We start from the raw sequence: 25964 nt of genomic DNA, 5'->3' as shown, positions 1-25964 counted from the left end.
GACATCATAAAAGTGCAAAACAATGAATGTAGCCTCTGACTGGTGCTGACTTTTTAAATTTAAATTTAAATTTAAATTTTAAGTAATTTGCCCAGACTTGTTGTGATCATAATATTGAGATTCAGGAAGATGATCCAGTGCAAGATGAGTAACTTGTAGGTTGCTTACACACAATCCACTCAGTCTCTTACAAACCTCAAGTTTCTTGGGAACTGATGATCAGTTTTTTGAGAATTTAAGTCATCCGATCGGAACATATGGAACCGGATATGTGGTAATCCTGCAACATTGCTCAATCTGGGCATGCATTGACAATGTCAGAGACTTGTCTCCACTTTGTACCGCTTGACAAGTTCAGTTCTTTTTGAGTGCATCTCTGATACAGTATTTAAGCAATGAGATGTAACAGGAAGGTCAGCATAGTTGAACGGTTGACTGTTTATGGCATGTCTTGTAGGCAGAGAAAAGCTGTTGCTCTCAAACACTGTTCACTTAATCAACACAGTCAGTGTACTGATGAAGGAAAAGATTAAAGACAGATATGGAAGGTTTGCAAAGTGATATCATGCTCCATTTAAAGAGTATTTTTAGTACTTTCAAAATACAAAAATGCAGTATTTTATTTTGATACATGGGTGGCTAATGTATTTTGTAGTGTATTAAAATAAAAAATGTGGTATTTGGTATTCTATTTTAAAATACATTTTGATGTATTTTTGCCCATCCCTGCCTCGTACTGACAGTACTCAGTGACTCTGAGAAACAGAGATCTATGTGAAAATGGCCAGAGTTTTCCTTTTAAGGCATCAGGAGGGGGTTTCATTCACGTGTATGCGAGTGTGCACATGTGTATGTGTGTGTGGTGTGCATGTGCCGGTCATATTATAAGAGCTAGTGGCTCACCTTGCACTGCCTCAGCAGGACGCGGGCCACACACAGCAGCTGTCTCTCCCCGACAGAGAAGTTCTCCCCGTTCTCCACCACCTCAGAGTCCAGCTTCAGGGGCAGCTGAGACACCTGGGCAAGAGCACAGTCAAAGTCAATCAGGGTGCAAATGTGTGTGTGTGTGTGTGTGTATGTGTGTGTTTGTTTGTGTGTGTGTGTGTGTGTATGTTTGTTTTCTCTGTATGACAGAGAGCACAGCAAAATGCTCAAAGCAAGTGAAAACAACCTCTTGAACCTGAAATGATCTTAGATGCTGTATATAAGTGGTGTGCATGTGTTTGTGGATATTGGTGGAATTAAGTCTCCGTGAGCAATCTGATCCAAGATCATGCATCCATCCATCATCCATCCATCTTCCATCCATACTTACACACTCCTTCATGTGTGTCCTCTCTAGGGCATCCCAGATGGACTCTTCAGAGTACTGGTGGAAGGGATCCAGGTTAGACCTGCACAGCTCAGAGAGAAAGCCTGGATTAGATCAGTCTACCACTATATAGGAAACACATTACATTTGAGAAAGAAAGAAAAGTAAGTAAGTAGAAGTAAACATTTGTTTATACAGCGCATGAGACCAAAGGCCACTCAAAACGTTTAGCATAAAGACGTAGACAAAGACGACATAAAAAAGCAAAGAAAGACTAAAAGGCCCTCGTACCGAACTGTGCCGCTGAAAAGCACTGGTTCTTGTGGGATGATTGACAGCTTGCTACGCAGGTCAGCCAGGCCGATGTCACATATGTTGACCCCGTCGATCTTAATGGAACCACCACAGGGCTCCACCAGTCGGAACAGGACTACACCCAGAGACGATTTACCTGACCAGGGGGGAAGAAAGGAGGTTAGCATCCGCAGAAGAACAACGCAACACAAGTACCAATTTCCAATGTTATGATGAAACATTCATATCCCTGCTATTCCATTTACATTCAGGAGACACATAGTTGTACAAAAGCAAAGTGTCGCATGTTTGCGGCACTATATCAGAATCAGCATGCGTGCATCCAAACTGACTTTTAGACAAGAGAAATAGAATGTGCTGATGATGGAAGGAAGGAGGGGTGATGGAGGTGGTTTAAATGAGAAGGGAGCTTTTCATACTGAGCTGGACTCACCTGACCCTGTCCGACCCACGATCCCGACCTTCTCTTTGGGTCGGATTGTGCAGGAGATCTTCTTGAGGACCAGCGGCAGATTCTCCCGGTAGCGCATCTCCGTGTCGTCGAACACCACCTCCCCCTCGTTGGGCCAGTCCTCTGGCGGAGCCTTGTTCTTGATCCGGGCTGGGGCCTCCAGGGCCAGAGACTAGATAGATAATTACACAGAGAGAGATAGATAGACCGACATCAAGACTTCAGCATTTTACTTCATTTCACTCTCAAAGTGCTTGTACAAGTGGCTCCACCCAGCTATAATAGGCATGGGAATCAGCCATGTCTCCAAAGAGGCTATAAACCTAAATGGCTATTTGGTTGTAGGAACGCCTCATGTGGGCATTTGCGCATAAGTGTTATACTGTATAGCTTCTCTCCATTATGCTTGCTGCATCATTCCATTTCATGATGGTGTATGCACAGTGAAACTGTGGTGCGTTCAAATTCGCAAACACAAGCGAACGTTTATGAACGTTTTCAAACAGTTTTCTCTTTGCCTTGAGTTCTCCACGAACGTTTGCAAACACTCATAAACAGTTTAAGGAGGTAGTTCTCATTGAACATACAGTGGAACTGGATAAAGGGTTAACTTTAAACTTTAAAATGGAATGTTTACATCAAATCATTCAAATTCAACTAAAACTATTCGCCATCATAAAAGTTTGCCACAATGCCTGTTTGCCGAATCTGACCACACCACTGATCTCTATGCTGTTTTACATGACCATTTAGGCATTTACCCGATGGTCATATGTGACTTACAAAGAACTATTACAGGGACAGTGCACCTAGGCAGCTGGGGGTTAAGTGCCTTGTTCAGGGGCACAATAGTGGCAGGCCCAGTTATCAAACCCGCAAGGGTTTCGTACTTAACATAACATATACTGTAGAGGGGCGGTGATGGACGGGCTCACACAGTACCTGGATGTAGTGGTGGATTCTCTCCACTGAGGTGAAGCGAGCCTCCGTCTCTGTAGCCAGACGGACGGTGAACTGGAAGAGCCCTGTGAGCTGAGAGGACAGACAAGATGGAGAGCTGATCACTAACTATCAGCCCATCATTACCAGATCAAGAGAAACCTTCAGCCTCATTTAATATCTAATATAAAACTGTATTTACTATATAGAAAACAATGGGATAAATGTATGGACTCTGAAGGAATACAGAAAATTGGTTTAACTAGACACAGCACATTGTAAAATTCTGAGGCCAAGTCGGCAGGATAATTCTTTGGGAGCTCTTCTGACCATTCTACGTAGGGTGTGTGGGTTTGTATGTGCTGTACAGTTGGAGGCTCACCTGGACAGCGTAGGAGATGGCCAGGCCGGCGTAGGCAGGCGGTATGCGTCCGTGCATGACCACAATCATCAGAGCTGTGATGCTGATGAGGGCCACACTGATGACGTCCAGCCGCACAGCCAGCCACCGCATGGCGCAGCTGAACAGGTAGAACGGAGCCTGGTTCTGGTCCAACAGCCCCTGGTACCTAAGTGGAGACAGACAGGCAGTGATTACATTAGTTTTTTTTTTTTTATTATTATTATTATTATTATTATTATATTATTATTAATAAAATGTATTATTATTATTTAATATTATTACAAAACAGCATCAAATGCTTAGCTCATCTTGAGTTCTATATTTAAGCCTTGGGGAAACACTGAGGGAACAGGGGGGTCTATTTACAATGGAGCCGTGGTTGAAATAGAATGAAACAGAAGCACCAGCCCAGGAATGGCTTGTGCTTTGAATTCAATTAATGTACTGTTTCAAGACTGGACATACTGTAACTCCTATGACCAACCAAAAGCGTTGAGTTGTTGATGCAGGGCCCTCAGTCAGAATGCCAGTGGGTGCCCCCAATCCTGACCCACCTGTGAAGGAACTCTTCCCCCTTGCCGTAGGCGTGGATAGTGGTCAGGCCCTGGATGCTGGAGGTGACGTGGGACAGGAAGGGCGACTGCGTGACGTTGTCCAGGCGCTTGAGCTCGCGGATGAAGACTCGCGACACCATGTGCAGCGCGATGAAGAGCAGCACCAGTGGCCCCACCGCCACCAGGAAGAGGGGGAAGACGCTGCCGATCACGCCCAGGCAGAAGAACACCAGGATCACGTTCTGGATGAACATCTCTGCCTGGAAGGGCAGCCGCGTGTCCACTGCAGAGAATACGGGGAAGCAGGAGTTTTATTTTTTCAGAGAGTAGAGGAAATCATTTGAATGCTCTACGGAGTATTATGCTAACTTCAACTAGTAACTTCAAGAGAAGTGCAGAACCTTTTGTCATCTATTTACTATCAACTGTAAATGAAAAATAAATGAAATAAACTACATGAAACAAAAGCTCTTCTAGACTTCTTGTCAGTTTGTAGATGTTTTTACATGAAAGACAACCAATAAGTGTTCTGATCACCTTCATCCATGTCTTTGGAGAAGCGATTGAGGATACGGCCAGTGGGAGTGGTGTCAAAAAATTTCATCGGGCTTCGAAGAATCTTCCGGAACAGCTCTTCATGAAGCCTTGAAGACGCCCTTAGTGTGACCTGGGAACAATTTCACAGGTAGGCTTTATACAACTATTATGTACCTATGCATAGTGCAATGATAAGTGCAGTGATACAAATTTACACATGGAGAGGCATCTTAAAGTTGCACACCTCTTCCCCAAAACATACAAACATACACCTTCACATATGCTAAAGTCATGATGAAAAAGTCAGCACACAAATCCCTGATGATGAAACAATATGGAAACACATGCTATTCTTTTGGAGGCAACATGGAAAAAACAACCCACACACACACACACACACAAAGCTCACCTTGACAAAGACGATGCCGCGTAGAAACTTGAGCAGGAGCATGACTCCCATGGACATGGCGTAGACGGCAGCGTAGTGCCTCATCAAAGGGTTGTCCCTCATGCTCTCGCTCAACACCGAGCTGTTCCCAACTAGCACCGAGGTGTTCTACAGAGACACAACAAAAACAACCAGGACCTCAGTCTACACTTCTACATTACACATACACAATGTTCTCTTTCTTTCTTTCACCCTTTTCTTTCTTTCTCCCTTTATCATACACACACACACACACACACACACACATACATACACACACACAATCTCTGAACCGCTTGTTATCCTAAACACTCATTAATAAGAACGCACTATACCAAAGTGCTGCCTACATGTAATAACATTAACCACACAGCCCCTGAGGGACTATCTGAATTTTTGGCTCTCGCCCCCGGTTCTTGCTGACATACTTCATTCACTTGGGTAATTAAAGCGAGCCTCTATTTGCCTGGAGCAACAGTCTCTATACTGGTCACAAGAGAATCCACTGACTTGATTATATGGTCCACTTATCTATATTTGACAGGATGGATTGTGGTATTTGGTGAATTGGGGCAAGCTCCGTGGCCCATTAACGAGGGCAAACCAACCCCCAAAAGTATCCTCACAAGCCTTCATCAAGGTCACTTGCTCATGAAATATTAATAGAGCACTCTACTTACACCTGTGCTCACCACTGATTAGCTTTCCATCCAGCAGTGCACACACAAACACACACACACCCCACACGAGCGAATATACACGCACACAGACGCACACACATCCGTGCACACACACACACTTGAATTTTCCCTTGGGGATCAATAAAGTACCTATCTATTTATCTATCTATCTATCTATACACACACGCAAATACCATGCACACATGCAAGTACCATACACATACACCCATACACGCAAATACTATAGATAGGAAAAACATCTACAGAGACGCATTCACTCAAAGATAACACAAATAAGCACACACCACACACACAGTCCAAAGGTGAATCATGTCACATTAATATTTCAGCTACAGCCATGCTGTAGGGAAGGGGAGAAAGGGCTAATCCTTCACAAAGGGCTTCCTATCCGCCACCTCAACACTCCTCTCAAGAGATCTCTTCCATCCCTCCATCTGAGCCCTCTTCCTCTCCTTTCCTCCCCCTCTCTCTCTCTCTCCCTCTCTTCCTCTCCACTTTCCTCTCTCTTGCTCCTCCCTCTCTCTCTCTCTCTTACCCCACTGCCTTGCTTGATCCAGTAGCTCAGCCAATAGTTGCTGAAGGCAGTGCTGCCCACGTTGAGGACGAAGAGGAGGAGGATGAGGAGGAAGACCAGCACTCCTCCTGCGGCCCGGATGTAGACGCCATACACAGACCACGGCACAGAGCCCTTGCCACGCTCCTCCACCTGCATCAGCGGACCTGTGAGAGAACAGAGAGTTCTAGAATCCCTAGCTTTCCTTGCAAATGATACAGCATGGAACAGTTTGGGCCTGTGTCCACCAAAGGCTTTGTAATTTGCGTTCGGTTTGACGACCCGAGTGCTGTTCTAAAAGTTCAACTTTCAGCGCTCTGAGCGCTGCGGAAAATAATGGTCAGCCTCGAGTGCTTTTTTCCGCCAAAGGCGCTTCATAGGATTTGTATCTAAAATAGCCGACGTCGGCGCAAAAAACGCAATTGGTGGACACAGGTCCTTACACTCCTACAATAAAAAGGCTCCTCAGAAGCCGTTGCCTACCGTTGTCTTTGCTGACTGGTTTGTCCTTCTTGACTGATCCAGCTTTAGGTTTTTCTAGAGGTTTCTTCAGTGAGTTCCCGGATTTTTTAGTGGGTATCTGCAAGAAAACAAAACAAATGCTCAAAGTAAACCCTCACTCGCCTAGCACAAACTTAGACCAAAAGTTAACGGGAGATAAAATGTTTGTTTCAGTGACTTCCAAAATCAATATGTTAAGATAAGTCAAAAATGGCAAAGCCTCTGTAATAACAAACAAACTGCACACAGTAAACAAACATTAACCAAGCTGTAATAAACAAACATGGCTTCTGTATAGTAGCGCCTCCTGTCACCTCTATGAGGGGGGCCTCTCCCAGCTGCAGGTTGTTGAACATGGCGGCGTAGTCTCCATTCAGGCTCATCAGCTCCTCATGGTTACCCTGCTCAGTGATGTTGCCCTCCCGCATGAAGATCACATCATCACAGTCCACCAGGTACTACACAAAGCACACAAGTGTCAAAGAGTACACAAAGAGTACAGCAAATCATGGAGATGAGTTTGCCATACCAAAACTACAAATAAATAAATAAATAAATAAATAAATAAATAAATATGAGCACATGCTATTCCATTGTTCAGATTTGTTAAGCCATCTAAAGTCCATCCATCTTCTTTTAACCAGCCAAACAACCAAAGAGCATTAAATGACCTGTTTTTCTAGCATAGAGATAAGCCAAGGCATTGACACACCAGGCTAATACTGGGGTCAAAGTTCACATGTAGGGGCTACGCAGGTTACCTGCAGCTGATGCGTGACGAAGATGATGGTCTTCTGGCGCAGGTGCTTCCTGATGGCGTTGTTGAAGATGTGGTTTCCCACATGGGCGTCCAGGGCACTGAGCGGGTCATCCAGGATGTAGATGGCACGGTCGCTGTAGAGGGCTCGAGCCAGGCTGATGCGCTGGCGCTGCCCTCCACTGAGATTGGCACCACGCTCACCAATCTGAGATGAACACAAGCGCAGGATGATATTATATTATCTACAGATATATATAATCCACACAATATGGAGTACACACATACTGTAATTTATATTACATTTTTCAATTTTAGTGGCGTTGGTGGTATAGTGGTTAGCACAGCTGCCTTCCAAGCAGTTCACCCGGGTTCGATTCCCGGTCAACGCAGTACTCTCTCTTTCTTGAATTTCCCCTTGGGGATCAATAAAGTATCTATCTATCTATCTATCTATCTATCTATCTATCTAATATACAGTGTGCAAAAGAAAAATACAGAGTGTAGAATGATAGCCAATCCACCACAATCTACACCAAGCAATGCATAGTATAAATAATGATTTATTATAGGTAAGCATTATTATACTAACATTCATTAAATGAGCAGTTAAAATGTCAGCACTACTGTGTCCGGCTATGAAAGCCTGCGGTCTCACCTCTGTGAGGTCAGCATTGGGTAAGATGGCCAGGTCAGGCCTCAGACAGCAGGCACTCAGCACCGCCTGATACCTGAGGACAGACAGCAGACAGAAGCTCATTCACTCACTCATTAGTGGCCTCAACAAAGCACAATAAAGGCTGCACTGTTTCTTTTCCCCCTTGTAGAAATCAATGACTTTGTGTTTAATAGGGTTGTTTATTTTCACCATTACATCGCAATGTCTTGACCTTTTCACAGCTTATTGGTGTGAAACAATGACAGAGAATGCTGAGTCACCCTGCTGACTGTGGTAATACTGCTGAGTCATTGAAGCTAGGGTCCACTCCCTACATTCCACACTGCACCACTAAACCACACACGCTGTGTCCATTCGCCTAATCATCTGAGCGGTCGCCCTACTCAGCAGGTTGTGGCTCTCACATGCTTACTCAGGGCCCCTTAGCATCGCCTGGCCCAGTGACATTTATACCCTTTGACAGTAATGCACTGACCGTTTGACCTGCCCTGGACTCCAATGAGCTCGGCCTGTGCCTAGCAGCGTTATTGAACAACACCTCAGATGTGAGGAAGTGGAAACTGCATACTACTGTCTGACATCTTCTTGCTACAGTAATTTTGCTCTGACGCTTTAAGCGCTATGAATTATGTGTGTGTGATGTGTACATGCCAACAGAACTCTTTTCTTGATCAGTGAGCAGCCAGCAAGAGTTCTAGAATCATCCACCTGCCATCCTCCTACTGTCAGTACTGCAGTATTCCATGCAAATGATACAATTACAAAGGAAGCACTTATGCACACAAGTACAGATTATTACACAATCCTAAAATAAAAAGGTCCCCCAGGTCCTAGAGCTCCAGCAGCTCTTCATTTAGTCCTTACCTCTCCTCCTCGTACTCCTTGCCGAACAGGATGTTGTCACGGAGCGTGGCGTTCAGGATCCAGGCCTGCTGGGCTACGTATGCAAAGTCCCCGTTTACGGCCACTGTGCCCTCCAGAAGGGTCATCTGCGGGGCAGAGACACACAATTCAGCACGTCAGAGAAATCGACAAACACAAACTCAACTGATGCTACAGGAATAAAGTATGTGTGGTGTCTGGTGAGGGTCCTGGTGCATAATGGCTGCCGTGCATTACCCAGGAGGGTGCTACATATTGGTGGTGGTTAGTGAGGTTCCCCCTTCACTCTAAAGTTCTTTGAGTGCATTGATAAAGCATTATATAAATGCAAGTTGTTGTTGTTGAAAGTAGAGGGTGGGTCTGAAAGAGCCGTGTGGGCCAGCTCTACGTAACTGACAAGTGGCATGTTTCTGAAAATAGGGGTGATGATCATTTCCACTGAATTATTGTATTTGTCTTGTCACTGGTGCTGGTAAGACTCATTTCTATGCACTCTGACATCTTGGTAGCTGTGCTGAAGTTGAATTGTTTTCGTCATGATGTACGGCTGCCATGGCCCTTCATCCATCTGACAGATCAAGCGGACACTAGATCTTTATCAGTTTCTCCTCCTGTCAAAGAGTGCCCCACTCTTGATTGTAAAAGGGCATCTTCTACTATTAGTTATTTAAGAAGCTAATCTCCAAATATGGAATAGCTGGACAGACTCCATCTTTCAAAACACATGTCAATTTATGGTAATGTATGCATTTTTATATGTGGCCATGTTCCTTGGAATGGCTGCTTTTATACAGTGTGATTCTGTTAGAGCTACAGTGTATTCAGAAAGGCAGAAGATCATCTCCTCACCTGTCCTAGTATGGCAGATATGAGAGAGGTCTTGCCACTACCTACGCTGCCACAGATACCAACCAGCTTCCCCTGCAGAAGAGGAAAAAGAGGAATAGAATAAGCATCAACTACTTTTTCTACAGTACTACTGTACTTTTGCGTATTCTGAAAGGGTACCATCCACAGGTCTAAAACCCTAAAACTTGGCCATTAACATAACATGACAGGAGGGACAGAGGACAAGCTGATGGTTAAGTTCACTTGTGCCATACATACTGGCCTATGTAAAACATATAGACACTAAACATTTTTCCAATAAGCACATGTAAACACATTAGTGTGTGCACACACACACACACACACACACGCACACACACTCTCTTTCTCAGACCTGCTCCACAGTGAGGTCGATGCAGTGCAGGGTCCTCTGCAGGCGCTGGCTGACGGTTGGGATGCAGTGGGGCTGGTGCTCAGGGCTGGAGGCTCCGGTGTCCCCCAGCAGCTGGGAGCTCTGCTGTTCCGCCTGCTCCACTTGCTCCGCCTGCACGGGGCTCCGCAGCGGGGACGCCGGCTGCTTCCGCCGGGTCTTCCTCTGGCTCAGGCCCACACAGGGCGTCCCTCGCGGGGTGGGCTGGGCACTATGGCCCACCATCTCCCACGCCAGGCTCGCCCCCCGCATCTCCACGGCAACCTTAGGGTCCTGCGGCCGCTTGCGGATCATCTCCACCTCGGCCATCAGCAGCAAACTCTGCCGGGGGGAGAGCGGAAGGGAGTCATGCGACTCATCACGGGCATGTTACATCTCTACAGATTCGCTCGGACAGCTGCTTGGACAACTGCCTTAGGAACGACAACTACTTAAGACTTTTAAAACTTTACGCCTATAACGCACACAATACCGTGCTCAACCTGCACTTGGTATTTAATGCTTCTTTGCACTTCTGGTTGGATGTCAACTGAATTTCATTGGCTCTGTACCTGTACTCTGCTAAATGACAATACAGTTGAATCTAATCTACTTTTACAGTAGGTGTTCCCCAACATCTCACACATCACATTATTTCCTATTCAATGCAGGTCCTTTTAAAATTTAATTTGTATCAGAAAACCCTTATTTGATTTACTCTAACACAATCTCCTCTCTATAGTTCCTGACTAGATTACATCCGGATAACATAATCACATTTTATGGAATTGAGAATTTAAACTTTTTACTGAAATTCCAAGCATATTACACCAACCACAGCGGTAATAATAATAATAATTATTAGAGCCAAGTGACCCTTCAGTGGAAAGGAGCTAAGTATCAAATGTTCATTCTGGCCAGTGGTGAGAAGGACAGTAAAGGTCACTAGGGAGCGAAGCGAGAGAGGCTTAGCCGTGTGTGTGTGTGTGTGTGTGTGTGTGTGTCAGGAGAGAGGGGAAGGGTTCAGCAGGTTCAGCTGTACGGTACAGCCCTGAGCCTTTCCAGGGATTTGCCAGCTCTCCCCCTCCACATAATTCCTGCGTGCCCCCAGGCTTCAGCTGATCTCATCACCCCACCAGCCAGTCATCACTTCTGCCCCAATCCAACGTCCCAAAACGCCCCCCCCCGCCACGTTCACCCCATCTCCTGTTCAACATTTAATCCCTAAAGAATCCTCAACAGGGAGGGCTGCTGTCAGAAACTGGGGCATAACCCCCCACCCCACCCACCCCCCCTCCTCCACCCCGGGGGCTTTTGTTCTGGACGATTCCGGGTGGGTAATAAAGAGGCACTGGGGTGGAGAATCAGGTCAAGTTCGGATATGTAGGTGGTGTTGAGAGGAGGTCATTAATTTGGACATGGAGATGGGGAGATGGAGAGTTGGGGGCTTTAGACTGGGACAGTACTGGGCGCGGGGCAGCGCGTGAAGCCGGTGTCGCCCAGAGCAGCTGATGCAGCACATTCCCAATGTCCTTCCAGCTGGACCAAAATAAACACACACCTCACGGGGACCGCACTGCCCAGATCCCCGGATTAGGAGGGCCCGGGGCCCCAGCAGGACACACACAGATGTCCTGCCAACAAAGCCCAGTGCGGCCCAGCACTCCTACTAGCACAGCATACCGAGAGCTCGTCTGCTCAGAAACTATCAGACTGCAGGCACAAAGGGCCGAGTGGGAATTAGAACGCAAGATTAAAGTGGGAGTGACAGACAAGAGATGGTGGGAGTGGGCTTAAGGAACCCAATTCTCATTCTCAGGGTTTGAAGACCCGGCCATTAACACCTGTAAACTTGAATCTCGCCGGCTGAATCTCAGTGGGTTTGCGGCTAATGGGACAGAAAGAGCACGCCACTCACCTTGAATCTCTCCATGGCCACTGATGCCTCAGACAGTGATTTCACAGAGAACGGGGTGACCTTCAGTGCAAAGGTCATTGCATTGAAGACAGTTACAACAGTAAATGCCTAAAGCCAGAGAAAGAGAGACAGAGATATTACACCCCCTTTTATCTTCTGCTCAGCACTGCACACACTCCCTACCCAAATACACACTTCCTGCTTAGAGGCGCACCTGAGCAGCGTTGAGGTCGTATCCTAGCAACATGTGCGTTGAGAAAGTGGCCACGCTGGCGATCACCACGACAATGGGCGCCACGCCCACGGTAATGCTCTGGAAGTAGCCTGCTCTCTCCAGGATCACACGTTCCTCTTCACGGATTCCTGCCATCAGCAAGACATTTGTGGTTAAGACACATACAGCAGAAAAGCTCTCAGAGGAGAGTGATCTCTAATGATATGAGTGAGAGAGCTGCTTATTATAGCAAAGATCATCCCTTGAGGCCTCAGAGAGAAGACAGAGGCCGAGTTAAGTGGGGTAATATTGAGGTGGTGTGCTGGAAACTTCTGGAAGCAATGGAGGGTTCAATACTTACGGCGGACTGCTTGTGAGAAGGCCTTGACCCAGGCGTACATCTTGATGAACTTGATGTAGTTGAGGATCTCATTCATCTTCTGCACGCGACTGTCCGTGATGGACACGCATCTCCTCCTGAAGTAGGCCGTCAGCCTGGAGCTAAACATCTATATCAGCAGAGAGGGAAGTCAGAGGAACTGTCGTCCTGACGCCCACCGTATACATTATGCGCATAATAATGTGTATGTTTTGACAAAAGTATATGGGGTGCAAATTTTGAAGTGTCTATTCTTATTCTGTATGATCATGGTCATGGTCAGCATGACCAGGTCTGTGAAAGGTTGCCTGCATGCTTGTGCTCTTTTTCATATACAATAAGTATGTACAGTGTGAAATCTGACCTAAAAATAGTTTTAAATGTTGAAGTCACTGTTCATAGAACTAGAATGAGAACGTAATGGTATGATTAGGTTATGATTGTATACAGACCTAGGGCCCTTCTTTGATTGATGGGCAATCAAAATCTTAAGTCTAACTAATTTAATAACTAGACAAAGTGTATTGGCTAGTTTGAGACAATGGGCAAGACATTGAGGCGTAAACATTGATAAGTCAGCTCAATGCTCAATGCATATGCCACGCGAAATCTGTATTTCATGAGAACTTTGTTTGCTGACAGACTTTCTCCTCCAGACTTTGGTGCACTTTGCCCACCAAACTAATTAGGGCCCCATATCTGTCAATCAGCACCACTCACCATCGCAGGGTAGAAAAGGATGAAGACAGCAGAGCCCAGCAGAGAGGTGGGGCCCAGGATGAAGAGGTTATAGACCATGCCCAGCACGGCCACCACTGGCCCCCCGGCCAGGAGACTGCCCACCACTGCTGCCTCGAACATCCGCTGACCGTCATTCGAGCACATGTTGATCAGCTGTGGAATACAGCCAGGGCATGGATAAAATGGAGAGTTAGTTGTGTAGCATGTATGAATGTATAAATTAATTTGTAAAAAAGGCATAGTCAGCAATTGCCTTTTTTTTTGGATCCCATGATTTCTGTTTTTAAATGGAGAACACTTTTCCCTTCCAGTTGGGGAACTTCCCAGTGGAAATGTATCACAACTTTTCAATTATTTACTTGACTGAGGTTTTAAAACAGCCAATGTCTCAGGGAAATGTGGGGGCTTTCCCTGACTTGTATTCCAGGTTAAATGTTATTAAGTGGATCTAATTTCAGTGACTTTCACAAAATCTACAACATCTGATTCAGCCACTGGAATACCAGACATAGGCTTGGTATTTCCCAGCTTTGGTTGTTATATCGGTCAACAGCCATTTTCTCAAGAAACATTTCTCAGGTTATGTTGTCAGTCTCATTACCCCCACTGGGTATTTGCCTTATCATGTTTTAGCCGCCATTTTCATTCAGTATAATACACTGGACTTTCCATTTGAACTTCTACAACTTCCAATGAACTTCTCCATTTCAACCACAGTCCAAATTAACCGGACTTTCCTCCCTCCCTGACTGTCTTCACCTCTCCATAGTCCTCTGTACTTTTTACCTAGTCATGTCTGTTTCCAAATCAACTTCTCCATTTCATCAATTTTCTAGATCTAGCCCACTTGCATCCCTCCCTCCCTCCCTTCATCCAGCCATCCCTCCCTCCCTCCATCCATCCATCCAGCCATCCCTCCCTCCTTCCCTCCCTCCATACCTCTCCCATGGACTTCTCGCGTAGGCTGCGCAGCCGCAGAATCTTGTGGAAGGCCATGGTGAGGATGGCTCCGCGCAGGCGTGCGCCCGTGCGGTAGTTGAGGGCCCAGGTGAGGGCCAGGGACCAGGATCGCACCAGCTCGGTGGTCAGCAGGCCCAGCACCAGCAGCAGGCCGTAGGGCAGGTCCGGCTCGCCCTGCGATGTGTACTCCAACAGCCGCTTCACCACGAAGGCCTGCGGGGAAAGGGGGAGCAGCAAGGGAGGCGACAGGACACAGCGCGCATGACTGAGAGTACGGAGAATGGCAAGAGCTCTAGCTCGGCGACAACATCATCTTCATCATCATCATCAACATCATCAACATCACTACATTAGTCGTCATCATAATCATCGTCATCAGCATCATCATCATCATCAGCATCATCATTCACTTAAGAAGGACAGAGTCGGAATCAAGTTTAATCTAAAAGAGCATCATTCCGTAATGGATGGTTTTCTAATCATTAGAGACATGGGAAATCTGTTAAAAGTCTACTAAGAATAGAGGATATCAACCTAAGTTCTCGTGGCATACACAATGTGCTCTCAACATTTACCTTTGCTGGCCTTTTTTTCTATTAAGATCCTTTGAAAAGAATAAGAGAAACAATGAAATATGCCGACCACGGCCAATGAGGGAACAAAAGGAGACATTTCACAACATGACTTTTACATGGGTTCTCTTTTTTTGCCCTCCCTTTTCTAAGTCTTTGTTTGCATTAGATGGATTCAAAGACAGTATACCTACAGTCAGACCAGGGTTGGGGTAGAGGACGAGGACGCGGTTTTGTTTTTAACACCTGAAAATTAACATCAGCAGTTTGATTATAGGAGAACAGAGAGAGGGGACAGGGATGGAGCAGAGAGAGAAAGAGAGAGCGCAATAGGACTCACAGAGCCTGGATGTGGCCACTGGCTCAAAAACAGATAGGCCCACCACTGAATCTCTGAGTCAAAAAAAAAAAAAAAAAACACATACAAACACACACATACGAACACACATACACACACACACAGATCAAAACATTCATTCTGCTCACATGCATATAATCTTTTCACTCAAGGACATTCTCACACAAACACGGGAACCCCAGCAAACCCACATGGTTTGAGTCAACAGTTGAAGTTTATTTGCGACTGTAAAAAGGAAGGCTTTTTTTTAATCTTGTTGTTGGCTTGAAATAGCAAAGCTTTACACAGTCCCATGAACATGATAAATGAGTGAACATAATGCAGCAGGTCATGATTCAACCAAAATAAAAAAAAACTAAAATACAAAACAGGAAAAGCATTGAGAGCACATCTGTAGACATCATTGTGATAGAAATGGCAGAACTGAACAGTCTTTCATAGTGTTCTTATGCATGTGTGTGTTAGAAAGGAAGACAGTGTGTCCATCGGAAGAGTGTGTGATAACACATTTTAAGTCATTTTTTCGTTTACTGTCCATTTAAGAGGAGATCCAGAGAGGAGGGGCAAGAACCAAACCAACTCCCCTCTCTCTTCTCCGGTGGTGCGGCCATATACACTGGCCAACCAATCAAAGGCAGGCTTTTTACTCAAGGCATAGAGACTTAAGGGTTGCCATTCAAGTGTCCATTCGACATGGCAAAAATCCACAGGGCTTGGAAGGCCTCAAATTATATAGGCCCTCCCGTAAAAATTAAATGAAACTTAAAAGAAAAATCAGTCCGGGCACTGGTTGAGCATTCGTAAGACATCAAAGTCCAATTTCCTTGGCATTTAAGTTAGAACTTTTGACTGAACTGTCCCAGACAGCTGGGAACATGAAGTGTAGTGTTAAACGTGATGGCACAGAAACATACAAGGCAAAAAAAAAAAAAAACAGTGTTCACATTATACAAAACAAGACATACACACAAGCAATCTCATCACAATAATTTCTTCTAATGGCAAACTGTTGAGAACAAATACTGTAGCATCAAAAACAAATTCATGGATTTAGACGGAAGACACAGATAGAGGCAAACATAGAGAAAGAGAGAGAGAAGAGAGAGGAGAAAGAGAAAGAGAAGAAAGAAAAAAAAGAGCAGAAAGAGAAGAAGTCTTGATCCAGCCCTGCGTATGAAACGTGCCCTTACCTCACAGGCATATTTTTTTTGTGCGCTGTTGGAAGGCTCTGGGGCCCGTCTCGCGTTCTATTGCTCTCCGCAGGTAAAACGGACACCCTGTGGAGTCTAAAGAACAGCCTCTGTCACACGTCTCTCCCTTGGGCCAGCAGAGAACTCGGGTCCCCTGCAGACGCCCAAACTGGCACCCCCCCCCCCCCAACACCCTCTTCCCCACATTACTTAATCATAAAGGCAGTAAAAAGGTGCATAAATGCATTAGATATACAAAGCCCGTAAAAGCTGCAAGGTTATCGGTTAATATAAGCACAGCAACACAAGACAGAAATGCCTTTGGTGTAAATGAGGCTGAGGAGCAGCCAAAGTAGAAGTTTCAAAATAAAAGTCTTTTCATAAGTAGGGAGGGGGCTTGGGACAGTAGAAGCTCGCTGCTCAACCCAGGGAGGGACAGTGACAGAAGCTCTCCTTGGAAAAAAGCTGCTGGGTTAAAACCTGTCCTCCCTGTCCACTTAACGCAGACAGGGATAATAGTGACCATACGACTTTCATCGAATTGAGAAACACAAGACCACAGTCTGGTAATGCATGGTCAGACTGATAATGGACTGTATAGATCAAAAACAACAGAACAAAAAAAAAAGTTGTGTCAGAAAGACGACACAGAAGAACAAACAAAGATAGAACGCAGAGAGGAGAGAAGTCTGTCTGATAAGGCCGCGTGGCAACAGGGGCAGAAAAAAATCTTGACGGCAGAAGCCTTATCCAGCAGAGATTCCAACTTGTACTATGCAGACTGTCACTAGCCCATGCAAATTTACAACTCTCATTTGCACGCATGCAAATATTTGAATGCAGGGTAAGGAGAGCGCAGCGCTGACCTACCAGGATTCAGGACTACTGTGATCACAGCTACATGTGACATGCCTCTAGAGGGCGCTAGTCCTTCAGCGGTGCATGGGCAGGGCATTAGGCCAAACTCAGCTCCACCGCACTGTTTAGAACAGGAACAGGCAACCCCAGTGTAGAGCGTTGGCTTGTTGAGATGTCGGTGTGCCATTGGGATTTATGAACTACTGGTGATGTCTTTAAAAAACGCAAGCTGTATCATCTCTGGAGTTGACTGTGCCTGACTAAGGAAACAATGCTAAATCAAGTAGGCTACCCTAAAGAATCTTCAAATCAGGTCCAGTTCCCATGGGCTGAAAGTCCACTGCTTATAAAATAAGTGCGCCAACATTAAGCGGTTCAAACTTACTGAACATAGAAAACTATGCCTACATAAGGTGGTGACATCTCGTTCATTTGTAAGGCACTGATAAGGTCCTGATTTAGGCAACACAATGGCATCCCACTGATAAACACATCACCACTCCTTCTGTTGCCCTCAGAAAGACACACATACTGACCAGCAGCACATTGGTAATTATAAGCAAGGGCCTTTCATGGACATTACGCTGTAACAGAGCTGTGCTGGCCGCAATGCATGCTGGGTAAGAGGGTAAGAGAAGAGTGGCGTACAACTCCTCCCTGCCCCATCAGACTTACCTACACACTTCAGCTGGACGCTCGGAGGTGGGGGAGAGGAAGGGGGGGTCAGGAGAGGCTGGATGGGTGCACACATACAAAAAAAGGCACACACCCTTTCCCAGCTACGTGAAGGTGAATGAGAGAGACTGAGAGAGAGACTGAGAGAGAGAGAGAGAGAGAGAGAGAGAGAGAGAGAGAGAGAGGACACTGAGATGGTGTTACTTACTGGGCCGCTGAAGCCAGCCACCTGGGTGACCATGAGGCAGAGGATGGACAGCAGCAGCCGGGTGCGGCAGAAGTGCCAGACCACACGCCGCAGGGAGGCCTGGTCCCCACGCGCCTCACACTCTTCTTCCCACAGAGCAGTCAGCCTACGCACGCACACACACACACACACACACATAGAGGAAATGGTCAACATATTTAACGGCACACATGTATGGCATTTATCACGCCAACACACGCATACACATACACACACACACACACACACACACACACACACACACACACACACAGTTATGACACCCACATAAACAGACACACCTTTGCCACTTGCACAGTTATATCACATCTATACATCCCTACCAGGCTGTATCTATACTCTACTGCCAGTCCGACTGTGGTATAAAAATGAACAGACAGAAGTGTGCTACAACAAGAGCATTTGTACAGACAGTCAACAAGCTGTGTGTGGGAGTGATTTAGATGATGAAAAAAACAGTTTCTTTATTTTTCAGATCTGACAAGGACAATATGGCTGTTGTGAAGGAATTCAGATAATATTAAGAATGTTTAATCAGAAATGACGCGGAAGGAGAAGAGAACATAGTGGGCTGTTGGAAGAGGAGAAATGTTATCATGCGTCACCCAACTCATTCAACATATCTGGCTTACTTTCTTCAATTCCACACTGTTCTGAGTTCACTGCTAATGACGCAGGCTACATACTGCACTTATCTACTTATTACTTCCAGTGTGATAAGGATCAATGCTAATTAACCCCGACCCCCCCCCCCCCCCCCCCTCACACACACACACACATACATACACACACGACTCTACTGGGTGAATGTGTGCTGGTGGCACCAGACTAACAACATTAGGGGTAAAAACACACATAAGCTAGAGTGAAGTATTTCTAATAATAGTAACCTCAATCTGAACATATACATAGGCTACTTCATATCATCTGATCTTGATTGAACTCCAACTCTTGATGATGTCGTTCGTCTCGTCTGATCTAATTTGAGCTTCATTAACTCATCAGTGAGTCCTAGTCGATGTGTCCTCAGTCAGCCTCAATGGTCTGAACAGAAGAATTCTTCTACATCAGCACTATGTAAACAACAGCTAAACAGAGTAAGACTGTTCATATTAAATCCAACCCATAGAGCACAGATGATAAGATTCCTTCACATACTAGGTAACCTGATTTTTCTTGTTTTAACTGGTTATAATGACATTTCTCCAAATGAGGATGTTAATGTTACACCACACACACACACACACACACACACACACACACACACACACACACCTGTGGCGGTTGGCCTCACAGCTCTCCCACTGTGACACGGGCCAGACATCCTCCAGGAAGAGCTGGCCCTTCTTGTGGGCACAGACAGCCAGTGGCGTCAGCCAATTAAACGTCATGAAGGAAAAGAGGCCAGCGTTATCCACCGGGTGCTCATGCCTGCAGCAGACAGGGAGGAGAGAGAGAGAGAGAGAAAAAAAAAGAAAGTAAGAAAGAAAGAAAGAAAAGGGAATAAAAGAGAAGGAAAGAAGAAAGAGAGGATGGAAAACAAAACGAAAAAACATGTTAAATCAAAGACTAAAACAACCTTGAGCTATTTATTGTTTGTCTCCCTAAGGCACACACATATTTGGATCATCCTCCACTAAAGGCCTCCACAGTGGTTTTACAGGCCTCGTCTAAACTCTTACCATGAACTGTAGTGAAACTGTATCAAAGAGGCCTCGCCACAATGTCCTGCAGCTGGTGTGAGCAGTAAACATCTGTCTGTCTGTCTGTGTGTGTGAGAGTGTGTGTGTCCGTCTGTCGGAGTCTGTCTATCTGTGTGTGTGTGTGTGTGTGTGTGTGTGTCCTGGTTGAGGGTAGAGGGTGATGACTGGTGAGAGACTCACTTGCTGGTGGAGCGGAAAGGCTTGAGCATGCTGACGCTGTGGTGGTACTTGCTGCGCCCAGCGTCCTCCTCCAGCTCCTTACTGTGGGGTGAGACGGCCATCTCCAGGGGCAAGCCCCCCTCCGCACGTGCTGCAGTCTCCAGGGCATCCTGACAAAGAGAGAAGGAGAAAAGAGGAGGGGAAAAAATACAGATAGAAATCAGGTAAAGAAAGATAGTAACTAACTACTTCTTACAGTGTAATTTGTATTAAGCAAATATTCATAGTCCATTCATTGTGACAGGAAGAAAGGAAATGTAAAATACAGAATGTGTGCAAGAATGGTGCTGCTCAGTGCTTGCTTTTCTGTTGAGAGACACGAAGACATGGGGGGGGGGACCTCTCGGAGGCCAAATGTGTGACACACCATGGTCATATGACATGGAGATGCAAAGAGACTCACACAGTTTGCCTAAAGGAGTGCAATCAAAGGGGAGGCCAGTCTCGTGCAGGCACTCGTGCAGGCACTCGTGAGGCGGTGAGGGGAAGAACAAACAAGACACCAAGACACACACACAAACACACACACACACACACACCTTCTCTTTTTTCAAGGTTCAAATCAGTTGTCTGGACATGTAGATCACGAGTTCCTAGAGTCTGAACACCAAATTTCAAGTTTGCATTGAGGACCACACGCGCACACACACACACACACACACACACACTTTCCACCCTCTCTCGCTCACACACACACAATCACAGAGTGAAACAATGGTTCATATTAAGCAATGCCAATAGCACTTTAATTTTACCCAGCTGAGGGTGACACACACACAGACTGCTGCTGACGCTACTGCTGTGTTCAGTCTAATGCGCTTGTCTGTGCACACGTATGTGTATGTGTGTGTCCATGCAGCACATGGACATGCTTGCAAAGGGCATCAGCGTGTGTGTGTGTGTGTGTGTGTGTGTGGCTACTCTGTATGCATGCATGCGTGTGTGCATGCAGAGCCGAGGGGGCCACAGCCTCCAACACGTTTAAAAACCCGCGGAGGCAGAATAAAATGCCCGCAGGATTACTCGTGTGGCGGGAACACCGCGTTCTGGAACAGCGAGGAGAGAGCCGACCTCTCTCTGCTAGAGGACTTAACCTCGGTCTCAGGGATTCAGGCATCCTTAGCCAACAGCACCAACCACGCCAAGCGCTGGCACTCACAATGCTAAGTGCATACATAGTGAGCTTTTTTTCCCATTAAGATGCAAATTTCTCCTCATATAAAAATCGAGTTAAGCCTCTGTGTTGCATAACAGCTTAAAAATAAGTTTAAGCATATTTAATTACTACTGCCTGTACTTAATGTAGATATCCCATCACATAAGACAGCCAGCTGGTCCACATGTGTGAAGCAAGGTTTAGCAAAGTGGAGTGGTGGACAGCATCATCATGCCATTTTATCCTCAACACCATTCAAACTAAGTCAGAGACTTTCTCAATGCAAAAGTATCTCAAAACCACACACATCCAATAGCTACACAAGACAAGATAGTTAGTTAACACTTCACAACAACATTTCACAATTGAAAAGTGTACACATTGCGTATGATTGGAACAACCACCCCTACTTACTGTCTACAGCGGTGTTACTATCTGCACTGTTTACATTGCCACTTAATTACATCTTCTTATAACTTACTTTTTGCACGTAAGGCTTGGTTACTTACCATCTAAATATTCAACTTAATGTTTCTTTTTAACTAATTCTGTGAAGTTGAGCTGGCTCAACTGGTTTGTTAAGTATGTGGTGGTTTGTTAAGTATGTGCCGGAAAAAAAAGAAAACCCCAAACTATTGGAATTCTTGAAATGAAGAATTCGGCACCTGTTTACCAATATCCTCATGAAAACTTCCTGGCCACAACACACAGAGGTCTTCGGAGAAGTCAAGGAAAAATGAGGAACTTATTTGGACTGACAGCAGGGAAATAACCTGTCTTGCCAAACCTGGGCTCAGGGAGCTGCCAGTGAAGTAAGCTCTAGTTATGAAATCAGATAAGGAAGAGGGGATGAGGACTTGGGGTGCCAGGGACACTGATGACCTTCAGAGGCGGACGGCAACAGCATCAGAGATTACAAATGAAAAACTAGGAAATAAGATCCCCTCATCATCTCTGTCCTTGAGATCACTTTCGTGGTGATGATATCATGCAAGGCTATGGTGTTACAATGCCCTGCCAATGCTCTTCACGCTCACTCAAAAAACACAAGGCAAATGACCTATTTAAATGTTTCAGCATCTGTGCTTAAAATGTGGCATGCTGCCGAAGATGCTACTCTCACTCTCTCTGTATCTCTGCAGTGCTGCCTGGCACGTGCCAGCCAAGCAGCCCCCCTCCCCTTCAGTCAGTGGGCCCCAGCTTCACGTTTCTCATGTGCGCTCACGTTGCACAAACACTGAGCTGTACAGCCATTCAGGGCCATCTGGCCAATCACAGGCCCAGAGCGCCTTGGTGCATCACCGGAAGCGAGCCACCCCATTGGCTCCCACTGACACTGAAGGATGGGAGGTGGGAGGGCTCAACATTACATAAACAATACAAGCCAGGCCGAAGTACGCAGGGGGGGGGGGGGTCTGTGAGTGAACAACCAATCAGACCCCAGCAGCTTGCAGGAGGGATCTCTAAATTGATTGCAAAGAGGAAGAGGCTGAGGAGAGACAGGAAAGATATGCTGGACTGCACGGAAATAGAACAACAGAACACTAGGAACAATACAAATGAGGCTAAGAAAGATGGCTATTTTCCTCTTACTGAGAAAGACAGCAAAAGAGAAAGGAGAGGAAAGAAGCCGTTTCTCTCATAACCTGCTGATCAAATGCGGACAGAGTAAGGAGAGAGAACGAGAGTGAGGGAGAGGGAGATAGAGAGACAGAAAGAGAGAGAACTAAAGTGCACAGGAATAACAAACGGGGTATAGCACTCTGTCTAACAGCAGCTGTTGCTCCATTGTGTTTTTTGAAATCCTGTCCAATAGGCCTGTCATCCGCATGTGTGCTTGTCAGACAGTCTCTCAGCATAAGTGTATGACGTAACGTGACATGCAGCTCTTGGTTCAGCATCCATACAAAAAACAATATGCTGAAATCAGACACCATTCAACACCCTTTTTACTCTGAGCAAAATAACCTACTCTTGCTGTATGCCTATGACAAACAACACACATGGGTCCAAAGTAATGACTCACTCACACCTCCCCAACTTGGAGTAAAGCAAATCCAATGCAATCAGTGTGAGGAGAATGCCACTCTGACAGCACACTGACTAAGCCTATTTCTATTTTTTTTTTAACTTTATTCTTTTTTTTATAACTTCACTCTGCTCCCTCTCTCCAACCCACCACCCACTACCACCAAGCCTTCCCACAGCCATTCTCGGAAGACTGACAGCCAAACACCAAACACCCAAACACATTCTCAGAAGACTGACAGCCAAACACATGGGGCTGAGACAGAACGCCGGCTGCATTAAGAAGTAAAGTCTGTAACCAATTAAGCCAAACACGTGAGGTGGGATTGCGCATGGCTGTCACCCAAATCAATTGTCTTCTGGTGAGCCCATGTGAATGCTGCACAAGAATGGATGCATTGCATCATGACATTACCCATCAGTAATTACAAAAGAAAAAGTCATTAAATTTACGGTACTGGTTTAAAACTTTGAAATAACACAATATGTCAATTACCAACAGCAATAAGAACTGATTACTTTTTCTTCATGCAGCCTAGAGGAAGTAAAATATCAGGAAAGGTAGCAGGCTACTGTAACAGGCACTAAAGAAGAACACATCAACAAGAACACAAACACATCAGTAAAACCTGGCAGACTCACCTGAACCTTAGAGAGCTGATATGGATCAATTTCTGAGCCAGGCAAGGTCTCTCTGGACGGTACAGCCCGATACGCAGGGCCAGGTGCCAGGTAGTCCTTTCCTAAATCATGTTCTTTCATCTTTTTTCACCAACATAGGAAAGCTGAGTGGCTTTGTTGCGTTCAGAATGCTTTGTGTTTGTCACTGTCACGATCAGAGAGAAAGACGAGTCAGTCGAGCAATTCACAAAGCTGGCACTGTGTAGCCCACAACACTGGATGGGTTGTTATGGAAAACATAACTAGCTAAAAACAGTTGTCATTGTACTTGAATAGGTTGGTTGTTTTTTCCAGTTCATTGTCATTAATGACTGCCTATTATCTCCATTTGAAAACGATTTGGATATGGGATATTAGTTCAATTTCATGTCAGCTGAAATGGGCTATTAGACAAAGATTACAACAACAAAAATCCGGTGCTCACAGACAGAAAACTTCTGGCCCATGATTTTACGCCAATTTAGTCTGAAAATTTTCCAAATCTCATGATACCTGAAGGAGACCCTAAAGTGCAATGATGCTGTGTATTATGTCTTTAGGATAGACCTAGGCAATTACAGAAAAAAACAACTTTCCTTGCTATGACAAGAGGCCTCTCAACACAAGCTACGACACATTATTTGTTCTGCGTCGACGGGATGCGTGTAGCCAAATGCTTGTGTCTGGGAATCTTTTTCATTATAGCCTACTATTCCGACCTCCGACATTACCAAGAGACTGTTTTTCCATATTCAATCGAGGTGTAAGTAGACTATTCGTACACAGCGTTCCGGAAGTAGATGATCTAAGCAAAATCAGGGTAGTAGCCAAATTCAGTTCAGTTAATATCTGTATCAAAGCAAATGAACGAGCACAGGCGCTAATTTTGTGAGAGAAAAAATATGTCAATGAGTGCAGTTGATAAAACACACGGATTATCAATGAAAACAATGGCTTCCCCGATCAACAACAACATATTTTACCAGGTTTGGTCAGGCCAGGTTTGCGACAACGACTCGTGCGTCTCAGAACATTTTGTAGGCACATAAAAGAACCAATTCAACACATAGGCAAGGCATTCTTTTCCCATAGATTGACATTTGGACAATGCAATTCTATTTAATAACAAACAAAATTAAGGGGCACTAGACAATACGTTCAATCGCTCAACTTCTGGCACATTTAACATTAAGATTTCATAACAGATTTTGTTGGGATGGTATCATCATGGTAAGATTAGTCAGATTATGCTCACTCTTCAAGTTGGTTACAAAGCATAAACCTAGCATAGCCTAGGCTAAATCTTTAGAATTTCACCTTCGCGAAATGCTTGGAGCAAAACATGACACCACACTTACAGCTTAAATTCAACATCCACGCTAACTGTTCTTGTTCAAGGAAAACAATGATAAGACAAAGTAGCATCCAGCGGCCCATCATGACTGGTGAAAGATATGGTTTTGATGCCTTGTCTTATGCACATAATACAGCAATGTTTAAGGCAATGCTCTCTGTGACAAAATAGACCTATAAAATGTCATTACATCACTCTTAACCGAGAGCTGATGTGTTGGGTCATACGATTGCAGAATTGAAATTTAAATATATAAACATTTTGAAACAAATAACATTTCTCCTCCCTAGCAACAGTACCTGCGTCCCCGCTTGGTCATCCAACAGATCCAGAACGGGCACCGAGGAAAAACAACTTCGTTATAAAGCAGTCCTTTGAGGGACCTAAAGCCCGTGCTTACATGGGAAATGTAGTTTAAGTTCAACTGATTGTAGACGTCACCAGCACTGTACCGTTAAAACAAGACTGCAATACCCATAAGCTC

At 45.3% G+C, this 25964-nt stretch overlaps 1 protein-coding gene and 1 non-coding gene across 2 annotated transcripts in view; one reads left to right on the top strand and one right to left on the bottom strand.

Moving 5' to 3' along the window:
* Nucleotides 1-25817, bottom strand: part of abcc5 (ATP-binding cassette, sub-family C (CFTR/MRP), member 5) — a 28231-nt gene extending 2414 nt beyond the window's left edge. Inside the window, exons 1-27 of the mRNA XM_076282496.1 lie at nt 25780-25817; nt 24109-24292; nt 20244-20392; nt 19636-19791; nt 18322-18466; nt 14440-14673; nt 13480-13653; nt 12742-12889; nt 12381-12529; nt 12167-12274; nt 10234-10590; nt 9861-9932; nt 8994-9118; nt 8109-8181; nt 7455-7658; nt 7008-7151; nt 6676-6772; nt 6175-6359; nt 4921-5067; nt 4512-4641; nt 3975-4257; nt 3400-3586; nt 3021-3110; nt 2061-2250; nt 1604-1763; nt 1316-1394; nt 904-1017 (exon numbers count right to left, since the gene is read on the bottom strand). Coding sequence (XP_076138611.1) covers nt 904-1017; nt 1316-1394; nt 1604-1763; nt 2061-2250; nt 3021-3110; nt 3400-3586; nt 3975-4257; nt 4512-4641; nt 4921-5067; nt 6175-6359; nt 6676-6772; nt 7008-7151; nt 7455-7658; nt 8109-8181; nt 8994-9118; nt 9861-9932; nt 10234-10590; nt 12167-12274; nt 12381-12529; nt 12742-12889; nt 13480-13653; nt 14440-14673; nt 18322-18466; nt 19636-19791; nt 20244-20392; nt 24109-24228 — 4020 coding nt within the window. The 5' untranslated portion in view covers nt 24229-24292; nt 25780-25817. The remainder of the gene's footprint in view (nt 1-903; nt 1018-1315; nt 1395-1603; nt 1764-2060; nt 2251-3020; nt 3111-3399; nt 3587-3974; nt 4258-4511; nt 4642-4920; nt 5068-6174; nt 6360-6675; nt 6773-7007; nt 7152-7454; nt 7659-8108; nt 8182-8993; nt 9119-9860; nt 9933-10233; nt 10591-12166; nt 12275-12380; nt 12530-12741; nt 12890-13479; nt 13654-14439; nt 14674-18321; nt 18467-19635; nt 19792-20243; nt 20393-24108; nt 24293-25779) is intronic.
* On the top strand, nt 7771-7842 carry trnag-ucc (transfer RNA glycine (anticodon UCC)). The gene has a single exon. It is a non-coding gene; the product is annotated as a tRNA-Gly (tRNA).
* Nucleotides 25818-25964: the final 147 nt, after the last annotated feature.

The sequence above is a fragment of the Alosa pseudoharengus genome, unplaced genomic scaffold, assembly GCF_046254945.1.
Source record: "Alosa pseudoharengus isolate Yale_2024_CS ecotype anadromous, Long Island Sound unplaced genomic scaffold, YU_APseudo_1.1 YU_APseudo_1.1_scf_13, whole genome shotgun sequence".
Taxonomy (NCBI): domain Eukaryota; kingdom Metazoa; phylum Chordata; class Actinopteri; order Clupeiformes; family Clupeidae; genus Alosa; species Alosa pseudoharengus.
This window is presented reverse-complemented; position numbering and strand designations above follow the sequence as displayed.